Genomic DNA, 15,374 nt, shown 5'->3' with positions numbered 1-15,374 from the left:
ACAACGCTCTTTCCCCAACTACGCCACATTATAGAAACGTGGCACGCTCTTTTATTACATAGCACACGAGGAACACCGAGCTCTTACCCTCCCACCACAGGACAACTGGCTGCCTCATTCTGGAAGACTTTTAGTGTAGCCAAAGTGGAGCAAATTAGTTTGTACTGGACTGTTACTTTTGTAGTGGTTATGGCTTTTAAGAGAATAACTGATCATTGGATCCTAACAGAAAAGAGGGACGATCCGATTATGGTAGCCGGTCCAGGTGCACCTAGGTCTTTCTTTTGCCTCCTAGTGCGAGTGGGTGATACTTGCCTAATAAAAGGCAAGTTGTATGGCTGAAGAGATTTTTCGAAACTTCTACACCAGACAACTTCCACCTCATCACCCGAGCAGTGTAAGTGTGAGGTAGCCTGGTGAGCAGCACAGTCTGCTTCGTAAATATGAAACAAACTCCAGCCAGCGAAGATCACTGCCAGGGAGTTCAAGCTGAAAATAAACTGCAAACTAAAGTGTAAACTTGTTGGACATCCCCAGGAGGAAAATGCAACGACTGAGGTAGCATGACAAGGAAGGGTATGGACAGCCTGCTTCACATAGAGGTACCTGTGAGTACGGGTGCACTGTGGGGAGAGGGTTAAGTAATGGCAGGTCCGCAGTGGGTGTTTCTCATTTCCTGGACCCACTCTTGCTGATGGCGCAAAGCAACTATTTTCAGTATGTCTAAATAAATAGCCTAGCCTGCTGATTCAGGGAGCTGCTGGTGATTGTGGGGGGAGGCGGGGGGGGGGGGGGTCTCACCCTTACCTGTTCTTGGTGTCCGGGGTTTATGGCGGCTGCACTGCTCTCCTGTTCCTCTGTGCAGTTCCCATGTTCAGCTGCACAACGTGGCATACAAGGCCCAACCCCCACTGCAGTCTCTGTGGACCATGGACGGACAACAATGAAGGACTAACATTAGTAAACATTGTGACCATGATGTAATAGCTGTCACCTTGCTGCGATACTGATGAGGCCGTTATTTGTAATGGCAAGGTAAACTTAAAAAAAAAAAAAGAGAACCTTGCCGAAACCAATAGGTCTCTCCTTTTTGGCTTTGCCAATGCTTTTCGCTGACTCTGTTCAGCATTTAAACTTAGTGGCATGCCGGGGGAGGGGGGCGTGGTGCTCAAGGGCTGCCACAAGTTGGGAGGGCGGCGGGAACAAAGGGAACGTGGACAATGTTAGGGGGTCGGGAGCATTGTGAACACTGACAATGGGAGGGGGCGGGAACAAAGGAAATGCAGACCACAGGAGTGGCGGTAGCAACGGGAATGCGTATAACTGGAGGGGGGAGCAGGTGCATGTTGAAAACGGACAACTGCAGAGGGGCAGGAGCAAAGGGAATGCGGGCAACTGGAGGTGTGCGGGAGCATAGTGAACACTGACAACAGGAGGAGGGCCTGAGCAAAGTAAAACACAAAAGGAAATGTAAGAGAATTAGTGCGGGTACCAAAACATATGGCCCATATCAAAAGGATCTATGCAGCAGGGGCAAACGCCAGGGCAGAATCCAAACAACCACATGGTGGGACAAATGTACTCTAGCCACGAACAAAAACTATGGCATTTAGAAAGGCGGACTAAATAACCAATCCTAAGCGGTGGGCATGTGGTGGGGGTCTTATTTCCTAGAGACATTACAGTATGCCTCGCAGAGCAGCACATGCGCGCTGCCTCTAGGTTCGACCTAAAAAGGACACTTTCCTACAGGCCAGGCCAAATGCTACTCCACTTAAGGTTACCATGAATCACCACGTCTAATCTACCAAAAAAAGGGTTCATCTGACGAGGCAAACACTAAAACCCTTGCATACTAATTTCACCTGTGATGTTCTAACAAAATATCAAGACCATTGCCTTTTAACTCACTGTAATTTTTCTCCACTAAAGGCAAAATGGGATAAATGGATTTTTGTCCCAAGTATGAGAGTCCTGCCTTTGTCATACCTTTTTCAGAATGAACAGAGACCAAAGGCATCCGGCCGGTTTCCCAATCAACCATTTAACCCTCTAACCTTCACAATTTGCTTCTTGCCACGACCAATGGAGGCACATAGGCTGCCAGTTTATCAGGAACCGCCATAATAGCCAACCCCGTGGAATGGGTCTAACCAGAACATTGCAAATCTTCATCTCCATGCGTTTGTCCGAGCATAACCCAACACCACAACCATTGCTTACTGTGGTAATCTGAAATTCCAAGAAAGAAAATATCTATCTTCAGTCTTTAACAGTGTAATGATTGTCCACCCTTAAAGGGCTGTTGGCTATATAAAACACTTTTCACAATAAATTGATTGAGGTTCCTGTCTTTGTGCAATTTCATAATAAACCTGTGGTATCTGACATGGGTTTTCCAAAGAACTAATTCGGCCTGCAGCTGCCATCATTGGCTGCCCAACTAACCAACTCAAGACTACTGAATTCTGCATAGGATCTTTCATAAGGCCTCTTTACAATAAATGTCAGGCATACTGCCTTTGTCATAACTGTCCTACAGCTTTGATTAGTGCTATGTCACCATAACCAAGTCAGTGTTACTCCGTTAAGCATAAACTGTCCCAAAAAGCAAACCGTACAATGGAAGCCCTCTTTTTCAGCAGAAGCACTCCACTTGTGTCCAATCCAAAATCTGTACTCAAAGTAAGCGGTATTTGGGCACAGCCACTCTCAGCAGTACTCTGTCTAGCAATAGCTGTGCTATTGGTCCGGACCTAGAAATTAGCCTTGCAACGTAAAAACGTAACTACCCTACTGCAGTAACTTATTAGTTATGCAAGGTTTTTTTTTTATTACAGGTGCCTAGAGTGGTCACAATCGAATTGAACACAAAAAATAAAATTAGACATTTATACATATTGCCGGCTTTCATGTATTTTAATTAGTTGTATTGTGGGGATTTTTTTGGTCTTCAGGCAAGGAAGTATAATCAGTCCACCTATCTATGCATTAGAATATTAAATATGCTAAAGGAAGCTGTTAATGTGAATTTTCATATTTCTTTCCCATTTAAAAAATGCCGTTCTGATCCTTTGTCACAACTACCAAACTCTCCTGTGTCCTCTTACTTCTGATTTAACGTTATTTTAAAATTGCTGTTGGAGCTACTTTCTGCAGCTACATCTAATTAAGTACAAACATGTGGATTGTTCAATTCCTAATTAGAATAAGCAGTTTGGTTTGTCCACATGAACAGGGTTGCTCTGAGCCTGTTCATCTAATAGGGTACGGAGGTTCATCGTATAGTTTTCCACCTCTTGTCTCGCATCGCTTTCTCTTAGGGCTGCTTTTAATCCTGTTCTTTCATCTTGCAGGTACCCGCATGATCCCTTGTGATTTCTTAATCCCAGTCCAAACGCAGCATCCCATCAGACAAGGACTGCACCATACAGTAAGCTCCTTTAAGACTTTGCAATGAGTACATTGAATTAATGGGACTTTCTTTTTTGGGGGAGTAGGGGGTGGCAGGGCTAAGAGGCAGGAGGATGTTGTCCGATAAACTTGTACATGTTTGTAACAATTCAAAAATTAGGTGATGGTGCCTTTTATGTTGTGTCCAATGGGTTGAGCAAACCTAAAGACCTTTAGGGATCACATTGTGCGAAAACACCTGGAATTAGGAGTACTTAATTCTGCCTTTTCTGATATTTCACTCTTAGATACTTATGGCCAACTTCCTAGCCCAGACTGAAGCCTTAATGAAGGGAAAGTCAACAGATGAAGCTCGTAAGGAGTTGGAGGCTAGTGGACTGAGCGGAGATGCCTTGGCCAAGCTGCTGCCACACAAGGTATTGCCTTTAGATAATTTTCTCTTCTTGAGTTCTTGTTTCTTGCGCTTAACTAATAAGTTGCATGTATTTTAACGTTGTCATCTTTGAGTGTTTGGAAGGTTTAAACTCTTCTGAAATCCATTTCTGAAGCTTACCCCTTTTTCAAACCCAGTCATTACACTTTTCTACTTCTGAGAAAAACCTAGTATTTTCGATCGGAATGTGTCTTGTTGCATTCTTTACAATTTACTGTCCATGTTCTGCTATTAAGATTGTTTTACTGTTTTCTGAAGGTTTTTGAGGGAAATCGTCCAACAAATTCAATGGTCTTCACAAAACTTACTCCGTTTATGCTGGGAGTGTTGATAGGTAAATTTTAATTTCATCTTTTTGATTCCATGTAATGTGTATTATTGTATTTTAAGTACTACTTTTAAATTTTTTCTTTACAGCTATGTATGAACAGAAGATTTTTGTTCAGGGAGTTGTGTGGGACATCAACAGTTATGACCAGTGGGGGTAAGCCATTGTAGTTACCTTATTTATTTTGTTTATTGGTTTTGGTTTTTTTCAAGGTACATCGAGCAGCAATTTTGCATATTGATGATCTCAGTTGCAGTGTACAACCTTGAGGCCCAGTTTAGCACTCCTAGAATAGATGGGCAACACTTATCGCAAGCAGAGGTGCAGCAAGGAAAAATTTCAATGACAGAAATTTTAATATCCTAAGATTTAAAGAGGTAAACAAATCACTTGCCCAGCCCTAAATCTTACAATCCTGCTTAGGGATGAGGATCTGATTGATGGTGCTCGCTGTCGGCAGCTTCTCTTGCTGCTCCAGTACAGTCAGACTCTGGGTCACAAACCCGCTACCACTATTTAACGCAGTCCCCCCCTCCATTATTTTGAATTTGACCTATGTGTCGGGGTCTCTCAGAAGTATCTGCCAGTTTGTTCCAGAGGTCAGCTATTGGACGCTTGCCTATCCCACAGCTTTCCTCATTCTCAAGAGCTTTGCCTTCTGCTGCATTGTAGTTTTATGATTAACAAAATGTTGATTAATCTTTAGTGAAACATATTTAGCCCATTTTGTAAATATTGTGATTTATCTGATGTTTAGGCACTGAAGTAGAGCGATTTTGTTTCTGCTACTTAAGGGTGGGGTGATGATCTCAGTTGAGGCTGCCCTTGTCAGGTGGGTCTAAGTCAAAAGACCACTCCAAGGACTAGTTATCGAAGAAGCACACAAACCAAGCACTACAGTGTCCAGACGCTCCCAATCCACGGAGAGACCGCAAATTGTGAGCGAGTGACATTTACCTCGCTGCCTGGCTCGCACATTGTGCTTGTGCGGGCAGCGTTCCCTGGGCCATGATTCACTCTGCAGAGCATTGGAGACTTTCAAGGCGCCCATGCTGCAAATATTGTATATAGTTCTGGGTCCCCTTGGTGCACTTCCTGGATCCTTGAACCCTTAAAGCTTCCTGTCACACTTCTGCCATTGGTCCCTCACATTACACTGACTGACCCAGGACAAACCTCCATTGGCACTGTGCCATGCTCAACTCTTGTGCAGCAGGTCTTACCACTTGATCCTTTGTTGGTGGAGGCAGCATCCTGATCTCTGATCCATTTTCTGCAAGCCCTTGTCAAACATAGAGATAGTATCACTAAAGTAATGATGCTGATGAGGGGGTCTCCATGTCTTTTGCCTATTTAGCAGTACGTCTGTAGCAGTACTTCTGGAAACTGGTGTAAATGTTTGGATAGGATTTGCATGCCCTAGAAGGCCTCCAAACATGTTCAATGCGATTACTACAAGGAGACCGATATTTTGCTTCTGCCTCACTATACAGATCCTGGCCTTTATCTTGACTTGCAAAAAGCCATTTACTTACCTCACTGGAGTCAGCCCTGGATGTGCCCTTTGGTCACCCTACATAGTCTTTCCTTTGCAATTAGCTGTTGGTGGGTTGCAAAAATCCTGGAATTACTGCTCCCTGTTGAGACTAGAGCCAACCTCCATTAAAGAATATTTTGCAATATGGGCCAGCTATCCCTGAACCCTTGTTGCCTTTCAATGAAACCCTGACTAACCTGATGCTGCCAGCTTGGCCAAAACGGTTTTCGGCTCAGTGAGTCTCCTGATCACAAGATATCACAAAACACCATCTGGTGATCCTAAATTCTTGAAACTGCATCTGAATACAGAGAGCCTTGTGGCACAGACTCCTACATGTAAAGGGGAAACCATATTCTGCTCGTACTAGTGCAGTGAAGATATAAACTTAAGACTTGATGCCAGTCACACACATCTCTGCTTTGTGAATGCAGTTTCCCCTGTTCAAAATGTACTCCATCAAATTTTGAAACCTTCCAAAAGAGTGGAGATTCTCCCCGCCGATCTTCATTACCCTTTGGAGCTCTGATAATCAGAGCATACACACAGTACTGATAATCTACTTTGAATATTTGATTTGAGGAAGATACGTTGGTAGAAATTGAAAGTTGAAAATGGGTGTAATATATGTAAAATTCGGTGAAATTTGAAATGGATGAAAGCAAGTGCTTGTTTTACGGCCATAAGGAAGCCCCCGTATTTCATGGAACATTGGTTGTTCATTTATATTACAGAAACAGTGAGTTGTTTGTAATAAAATGCAAATAAAAAATTAACATGAAATTATGAATTTTAGAAGATAATACAGATTATTTTGGAATGTTGCAAAAATTGAGGCTGCAATATGAATAGGAAACTGCTTCAATACACCCAGTTCCAAGAATTCTTGGGAGGAGGGTGGTATGTTTAAAGATCCTAAATACAGGGGACGTTATCCTATAAATCTGGAGGCGAGGCATCTTATTGGTCCTAAAGGTTCTTTGCCTTCTATTGTAGTCAGATTGACAGGTTCTGACAAGACCCCTGTGTGGTTTGTAAGATGCAGAAGGGCGTTGGATCTCGCTCTAGCTCGAGGCTCTCAAGCTTTGGTGATGACCAGTGCAGCACTGGATTTCGCTAATGGTCAGTCACTTAGCAAAAATTCTCTACATCAGTGTGGAGTAATTGAGCAGCGCCCTCTTGCTAATCATAAGTGGCAGTTGTGTCCAGAGGTGGCGCAGTGTTTTTACCCAGTTGGGTGTACCCTCAGTAGACCTATTTGGTATCTTTTAAAAGCACTGTAGTGTCCAACCTTTTGCATATTAGAGTATCTTTTCTATAGGGGTCTTTAAGAGACGTTTTCAGCCTTTGTTGGATTTTGGCCTCCTTTATGCGTTTCCACCTTTTGACTCTAATCACATGGGTCCTGAAGAAAGTCAGGCAGAACCATTCAAAGCAGATCCATCGGGCCTGATAATCACAATTGTTGACCCCTGAGCATCTGCCCCACTTGGACTTCCTGTTCCTTGTCACACTTCGACCTGCAGTCCCAGCATCAAGGCAGGGATGCTACACCTGAAGCTCCAGACTCTCTGGATTAATGCCTGGAGATTAAGCAAAACTAAAAGACATTCTGATCTATTGTTGGAGGTGGTGGATTTCAGGTTGGCTGCTTGTTACCGCTATAGCAAATCTATTCAGGCCACTGGTTCAAATGTTACCTGGTGTGGAAAAGCAGGTTTACCCTCTATAGGCTAAATTAGCTAATGTTCTTCTATTTGTATTACCTTTGGCTGGCCGCACTGTGTTGTGTGCACCAATTAAAGGTTACTTATCAGCCCTTTTGGCCTTTCTTTGTGTGTCTGACCAATGATTGTCATTCAGATTGCTCCTTGTGATGTTTTGTTAAATAGTTCTCACGTTTCTCCCAGTTATCTGTAGAACCTCCGTTTAATTCTAGTGTCTTGGTGTGGGCTCCTTTTTTGAGCCTTTTGATAGCTGTACTCTGACTCTTTACCTTCAAGTCATTGTTTCTTATTGCTGTTAAATGCGTGCATATTCTGACAGCCTGCAGTTCAGCTTTTGTAAGCAGTTTTCTTTCTATCGTGCCCTTAGACTTCTCCTTACTCTTATAAATGTAGATGCTATCGATCAACCGTTAGGGTTCATTAGTGAGTGGGGGGCGAGGTTAAGGCAATCCAGAAACTGTATCCTGATGTATTGTACTCTGCATCAAGCCGTGCTACTTTTTGGCAAATAATTACCCTGGTAAAGCCTTAAGCCTACTTCACTAGCGGGAAATCTGTGGCTACGACTGTAGCTCAAGGAATTTGTGTTTGGACATCTGCCTGGCAGCCACATGAACATCTCTACTGTCACCTGGCACTAGTTTATCGATTTTAAGTCTACAGGGAGGGCTCTTTAGCCCCCTCAGATCTACACCCTTGGAGGAAGGCAATGCTCCGGTATTGAGGCTAAACAAGCAATGTGCGGCTGACCACGGTTCAGCACCTCAGTTCCTAAATATAAAAAATTAGAAAGTCTGCATCAGCTTCCAGAGTTCGCCGCACTTTTACTCCGCTGGAAACCAGATCAGTAAATTCATAAAGAGTGTGTTGGTGCGCCAGAAAAGTCAGTGAATTCCAAATAATATCCTTTATTGTAGCAGTAGTTTAAAGTTGGACATCGGCCAACTCGTTTCGTTCTGAATGGAACTTCGTCAGGGCTCCAATGTCTTAAACACTGTCCTATTTACGTAGTGTGCGTGAGTCAATATTTCCCAAAATTAATTCAAGGCAAACCGAGGCCTTGATTCTCCATGTACCAGGAAGAGTGTATCGTAAGGAGTAATTATTTTCAGTATTTCAAAATCCCAAGGGCCGGTGTAGCGGCCAATCGTCCTGGTACGTGTAGATTCCCACATGATAGGTCCCTCATCTGGACATTCAAAACCTGTCTGGATCAGGGACCGATCCTGTGGGAATCTACACGGACCAGGATGATTGGCTGCTACACTGGCCCTTGGGATTTTGAAATACTGAAAATAATTACTCCTTACGAAACACTCTTCCTGGTACAAGGAGAATCAAGGCCTCTGTTTGCCTTTAATGAATTTTGGGAAATATTGACCCACGCGCAGTACGTAATCGGACCGTGTTTAAGATATTGGCGCCCTGACGAAGTTCCATTCGGAACGGAACGCGTTGGCTGATGTCCAATTTTAAACTGCTGCTACAATAAAGGATATTTGGATATATTTGGAATTCACTGACTTCTTTCTGGTGCACCTTCACACTCTTTATGAATGCCCCGGTATCGATTCACAAGGTGATGAATCTGTGGTTAGATGAATCCATCGGAAGAATAAGTTTAAACACTTCAATCCCGCTTCTACTTGTTAATGTTTTATTGCAGATTTCTTATCGCTATCCCACCTTGCCATTCTGTCGTGTGGCGTCTCTGTTTAAGGTCAACGTTGACACATTCCTAGTTGTTGCTAAATCTGTCTGACACTTTGGCCTCAGAAAGAAATAATGAAACACGTTCAGACACGGGGTGATGGCTTTATATGCTCCTTGTAGTCCTGTCTCGAGGAAGGTCGGAGTCCTAATGGAAACCTCTGGTGCCACCAGGGGATGCACAGTATATGTTGCAGATTCCCGTTTGTTTGGCTCCTTGGAAGATTCACAAGCTAAGGAATCTGCAGTTAGAGTAGCCCCCAAAAAGGGCAATACCAGAGGTAATTAATGTATTTGTTGGCACCCCACTCGTGTCTTGGAAACATCTTGTGAACGTTTTTTTTAATTTTTTTATTTTTTATTCTAGGTTCTTATGTTTCAGGTCACTTCAGTTATTCAGCACAATTGAGTTGGTGAATTACTCCAGTTTGTGAAAACCTGAATTACACTATACAATCGGGCTATTAGGCTGGTTCTTCGTTATGCTTGTCTGTTTCAGTGCTCTATACTGGCTTCCAAAACGCAATATTCAGTTTAAAACCCAGTGCTGCAGGAGGATTGTCTCCGATATGTGGATAATGCTTTCCATTAATTTAAAAGAAATGTAATCTTCGATCTTTCTCTTAAAAAAATTATAGGGTTGAACTTGGGAAGCAGTTGGCAAAGAAAATTGAACCCGAGTTAGCATCTGATGCGCCTGTGACAGCTCATGATTCCTCGACCAATGGTCTGATCGGCTTTATCAAGAAACACAGAGCGTGACACTCTACTAAAAGAACACCCTCGGACTCCAAAGCCGTCAGATCAATGTTGTAGTTACTGAATGTGTTTTTAAGCGTGAGCAACCTGTGGCACTTTTCACCAAACCCTTGCACTTGTGTTTAAAGGTTAGGATTCTACTGTAAAATTATGGCAACGGTTTTGTCTTTGTGGTTACTGGAATTGTGAGTTTTCCATTCTGTGCTCCCGATCTGAATTTGCACAAATAAACACCAACTGCTAATTGAAGTGTTTTTATTTGTATTCTTAGTTTTTCACACACAAATTCCAAAACCTAATAAGGGTTTAATGGAGTTTGATTTATTTATTTTTCCCCTGTTCTCTGCCATCATTCTAAATCTCTGCATCCACAGATTAGCACAGTGTTCTTCCAGAATCCGGTCTTTCCTCCTCACGATTCACCCACTCTCCGTTTTTGTTCTCCACCTCAACCAGTTTCACCCTCGTATAATGATGTCTCCCAGTTCCTTTACTTTCAAAAGTGCTTGAATGCCTTGTACCCATTAAGTTTCCCCTCCATCTCTGCGCTTTCAATGAATTTTTAGTTCTCGACAATGTGTCCCTTCCTGTACAGCTCTATCGCCTGCACATGCCACTCGTGCTGCTCCTCATTTCTTGTACTCGACCTTAGCACCGGTCACACTAGTATTGTTGGCAACAGTTACCTCTTTGCAGAAGCAAAAGTAGTATCCCGTTTGTTTTGTGTGGGTAGGAATAGAGTAGGCGCTGCCTGCCCTTTCTAGCAACATTTAGAACTACACAACCTTTCTTGGTGATATCTGCCTAAACAAATGCCCTACCTTGGGGTGGGTTCAGTAAAACCACCATAGACTCTGAAGCGTTGTATTTTGTTTTTAAATGCTTCTTTAGGGCCGTGCCAAAGCACTGGTGTTGGGGTGGGAAAGGGGTTGTGGAGTTGACCAGGAGTGAATTTGTATCTTCGGACCTGGTGAACTGGAAAACGCCGAAAACAAGAGGTGAAAAGGACAATACATTAATGTTCGCCCTCAACAATATTATCCTCAAATGAATCTGAACGCGAAGACACGACCCAAAATTGGTAAGTATTCAAGCAGGCAGCCTTTCAATCTTTTGGGTAGGAGTAGTGGAAAAATACTTTTGTTTCCCCTGTGGCTGCGTCAAATAAACTTTTTAAAACTCCTAATGATGGAGTGAACCTGTTGTCTGCTCTGGCTGAAAGGACCAACGGTTGGATTCCAAGATCCTAAATGGGAAAGACTTCGCGCCGTAGGTTTTATATGTCGGAAATGGCTGGTATAAATGATTGTCCCCTATAATATCTGTGCCAAGATGGTATGGGTGAACCCTGCTGCATACACTGACCTTAACAAAGGGCAACAAACCCCAGCTGAAGGATGTAGATTAAAAGACTTGTCTGATCACACACTGATTTACTTAGTGTATTGGTACCAGTGCTGAACGTGGGGTGCACATTCATTGGCAGCCTAAAGGTAACTCCACATGCTTTCACCGCCTAGAATAAATAATCCTCAGACCGGCAAAGATGTGCTCACTGCCTCAAAGTGAGGAGAGGTATTGTTCATGCATCTCATTCTGCAAGTGAAACCGAACAAACACCCAAGACCATCCTAAATTTAAGGAGTGGTTACATAACCTAAGTAAACCAAGAGGATGCCTTGTTATGAAGGATATAAATGCTTATAGCATATGTTTGTTGTAATGTTAGTATATCGGACTTCATCTGAAGGAGAAACGTGAGTGATGTAAACCTGTCAGCAGTGTGTACCAAGCAAGCATTGGAACAGCTAATGGGTCTCATTTGGAAGGCATTGGCTTGGTAAGTGGTGTGATCCATGTGGCACAGCATTCCCAGTGCTGTACTGCATTGCTAAAGAATCTATATAAAAAAACCAAGCATTGGCATCGCCAATAGGTCTCGCTTTTGGGACCTTCTAAGTATTTAGTTATGCAGCACAATATCCTTGGGGCAACCACATCAACTGTTTCGTGGCTAAACACTTATAAGGTCCCAAAGGCGAGACCTATTGGCTATGCCAATGCTGATTGTGTGTGGTTGGTTGGGTGTGGTTGGTTGGGGTGGTGTGGGGCGTTGGGGTTGTGTATGGGGCGTTGGGGTGGTGTGTGGTTGTACGTGTGTGTGGGGTTGGGGTGGTTGTATGTGTGTGGGGCGTTGGGGTTGTGTGGGTGTGGGGCGTTGGGGTGGTGTGTGGTTGTACGTGTGTGTGGGGTTGGGGTGGTGTGTGGGTGGGGTGGGGGTGGTGTGGGTGTGGGGCGTAGGGGTTGTGTGGTTTGGGGGGGTGTGTGTGTGGGGTTGGGGGTGGGGGTGGTTGTGTGGGGGTGTGACTAATACTAAAAATCTCAAAATAAAGGAACACAAACATCGAGTTTGTGGAAAGAGAAAGCACGCAAGTCAAACGGGCGCAGCAAAGCATTAACACAACCACAAAACAAACAAGAGCACTTAGCGAAGACTGCTGATAATGGATACACACAGCCCATCATCTTAAGAGTTCGATTGCAGCCAATGTGCACTCAAACCTGCCCCCTCCTTATGAGTTGCACCCCATATTTCATGAGTTGTAACTGCTGCACCCACCATAGCGCTTTGAGATCTAAAGCGCTACATAGGTCTAATCGATTAACCAGTCACCAACATGCTGTGCTTTTTAAGAGAATGTGGCAAAAGTTTCCAGCTTCCTCATGATAGCGCCAACGAAAGGACTCCCTGAATGGTGCAACGGACATGAAGCAGCCACTGCGATCAGGAATAAACACTGTGAACGTTGTCCAGTTTCACAGTAACATTTCCTTAATGTTCATTAAGTCACAAAACAGTAATACTAAAAGCATCTCAAAATAAAGGAACAAACATCGTTTGTGGATAGAGAAAGCACATTGTAAGTCAAACGGGCGCAGCAAAGCATGTTCTTTGTTTGTTCTTTGAACGAGAACATCAAAGGGGCGCCGCGTAAATTATCGCGGGCGCCTAATGAGCATGATAAGTTTGCCAGCCTCTGCTCCTAAGCGCGCACACACACTGTAGCTCTAGGCTGGCCATGGTAGCATTTTTTTTTTTTGAGCCCTCACAAAACGTCTCGCCAGCTCAGCGCGTGTGCTGGGTCAGGCGAGACCTAAAAAAGCAGTTTGAGTCTGCTTGTAGCACCACTCTTGCGCGCACTTACAAAATGAAGGACCCTCTCTTTTTAGTTACAGATCACGTTGGATTGGTAACTAGAGAGAACAAACATTGAAAATGCAATAGGTCTCGCCCTCGTTTAAGTGAAAGCAATTCTGTTTGTAATTAGGTGGCTTTTTAGCTTTGCTTTTATTACTCTTTCAAAGTTTCATGTACATAACATGCATATATATTTATATAGATGTGTGCGTTATATTTTATTTATATATATAGTGGGGAGTGAGGTAGAGTAGGTGCCTGTAGTTTACGTGCCTCACGCTCCTGGATAGACCCACAGACCCATATCTTGGCGGGGGTAGACTTTAGGTGCCTGTGGTTTACGTATTTTATGCTCCTGGGAAGACCCCACGAAATATATTTACGATGCCCTCTCACAATTCCCATAATGCGCCACCGCATGTGTGTGCTACATGCTCGGACACAATCTCCATCACACACGACACAGCACAGGCTCCACCTCAACTGAAGGTTTTTTTAACTACTCTATACAAATGGACTTGGTGCCAGAAAATCTCTTCAGACTTCGCAAGGGGCGGGAAAGCGTTATACACATGCCATTTCGAACTAAAATGTCCAGGCTACTTGTGTATCTGGGTAGGCCCATGACAGGCTTGCGGCTCTTAGACCTATGCCACACAGTAGTGGGGAGGCGGGGGGACGACCAACACTTAATTCAGACAACCATATATAAGTGCGGGTGCCGTAGGCTGCGAGCAAGGAGAGAAGACGCTTCAGGCGGGCACAAAGAGGGATTCATTTCATGCCCAGTATGATGGCACATTAAATCCGTGCAGCTGTGGGATTGCAGCCACCTCCACTCCCTCAGCTGTCACGGCAGCCTGGCTTCGCTGGAAGCGGATGGGGCAGCCATGGCCTGGGACTTATGCTGCGATTACCGATGAATGCGCAGCAGAAACATCGGAGAGTGCACTTTGTGCATTCTATAGGCACTTAATTAACTTCATCACAAGCCTTCAGTCACCATCACTTTAACGTGCATTATTTCATACTAATTCTGCACTCTGGACACGCCCAGCCAGACGGGCTTTTATTCTAAGCAGCACAAAGTTACTTCACACCAACTGTTAACTTCTGCCAGGTTTAAGCATAAACAAACCTTCGCACAGCATTTAATTTTTAAAACTGGCTTTCCTAGAATGTCTCTACTTCAGATGGGCTACCATTTTGTGAACTGCCAATCAATCCCACAAAGAGGAAGTGACCTCATAGGAGAGCAGAATGTGAACTTTGCGATACCTTCACAGAAGCAACATAAAAAAAACACTTGGGCGCTAGAGGCCTTCCCTGCTAGGCACGGAGTCGTGGATGGTGAGGAAACAGAGAGAAGGTGCTCAACAGACGTGCAGCTGATTAACCCCTGGCACTGATCCAGGGCTTGTCTATCATACGGAGGCCAAAAGCTTAGTGGTCACGGAAATCAAAAACCTCGACACCAAGACACTGCAAATGTCAAATGCCTCCAACCCCAGTGGCCGCGTCCTACTCTGTGCGAAACGTTCATGCTCCTTAAAATGCATGAATCGAAACCCACCACCAAGCAGAAAAATAACCAAGGCCGCTGTAGAGATATTCCAAATACAGATCAAGAAGAAAGGAATAAATGCGAAGATCGTAGATATAAATCCAACGTTTAATCCATGGTAACGGAGTACAACAGGGACCAGCAGCTCACACAGCACAACGGATGAAGACTGCAGAACATCCCTTCAAACCATAGCATTCCAATTACATGTGTAGGTTCTAGTCCTACCCCACGAACCTACTTAAAGCGATACACCATCGCTACACATCTCCCTTCTTAATTATATTATGTTTAACAGATACATTTTCAACGTAACTCACATGTAACATTGTTAACAATAAAAACAAAAGAACTTGCATAATACATCACTTAAAAACCACAAAACCCTCAAGTTTCCTGGGAGCCGTAATACATCTACCAAACCTGCTTACCCTGCTCCCAGTGGTGCATTCATTGATTGGTTCTTTATTCTGTTTCAACTTCACTTTCCCTGAACTTGACCAGCCTTTAACTCCACACCTTCAGGGGTTTGCTCACAGATGTTATCCTGATCACAAGAGACAACTTCACCTGCTCTGCATAGTCTGCGAACCCAAAGGGGCTATAGACTGTGCACTCGTGCCCAGATCCATATCCCCTAATCTCTCATTGCGTTTTTCCAACGACAGAAAAACATCCATCAATAGTCTCTTCTCCCCTGTGA

At 43.9% G+C, this 15,374-nt stretch overlaps 1 protein-coding gene across 1 annotated transcript in view; it reads left to right on the top strand.

Annotated features, from left to right (window-relative positions):
* The window catches only part of GPI (glucose-6-phosphate isomerase), a 111,740-nt gene extending 101,588 nt beyond the window's left edge, over positions 1 to 10,152 (top strand). The window contains exons 14-18 of the mRNA XM_085638472.1: positions 3,357 to 3,433; positions 3,702 to 3,830; positions 4,106 to 4,181; positions 4,265 to 4,331; positions 9,788 to 10,152. Of these exons, the coding sequence (XP_085494598.1) occupies positions 3,357 to 3,433; positions 3,702 to 3,830; positions 4,106 to 4,181; positions 4,265 to 4,331; positions 9,788 to 9,911 (473 nt within the window). The 3' untranslated portion in view covers positions 9,912 to 10,152. The remainder of the gene's footprint in view (positions 1 to 3,356; positions 3,434 to 3,701; positions 3,831 to 4,105; positions 4,182 to 4,264; positions 4,332 to 9,787) is intronic.
* The last annotated feature ends 5,222 nt before the right edge of the window (positions 10,153 to 15,374 follow it).

Source organism: Triturus cristatus, chromosome 12 (genome assembly GCF_964204655.1).
Source record: "Triturus cristatus chromosome 12, aTriCri1.1, whole genome shotgun sequence".
Classification (NCBI taxonomy): domain Eukaryota; kingdom Metazoa; phylum Chordata; class Amphibia; order Caudata; family Salamandridae; genus Triturus; species Triturus cristatus.
Note: the sequence above shows the minus strand (reverse complement) of the source record. Positions and strands in the feature narration are given on the sequence as shown.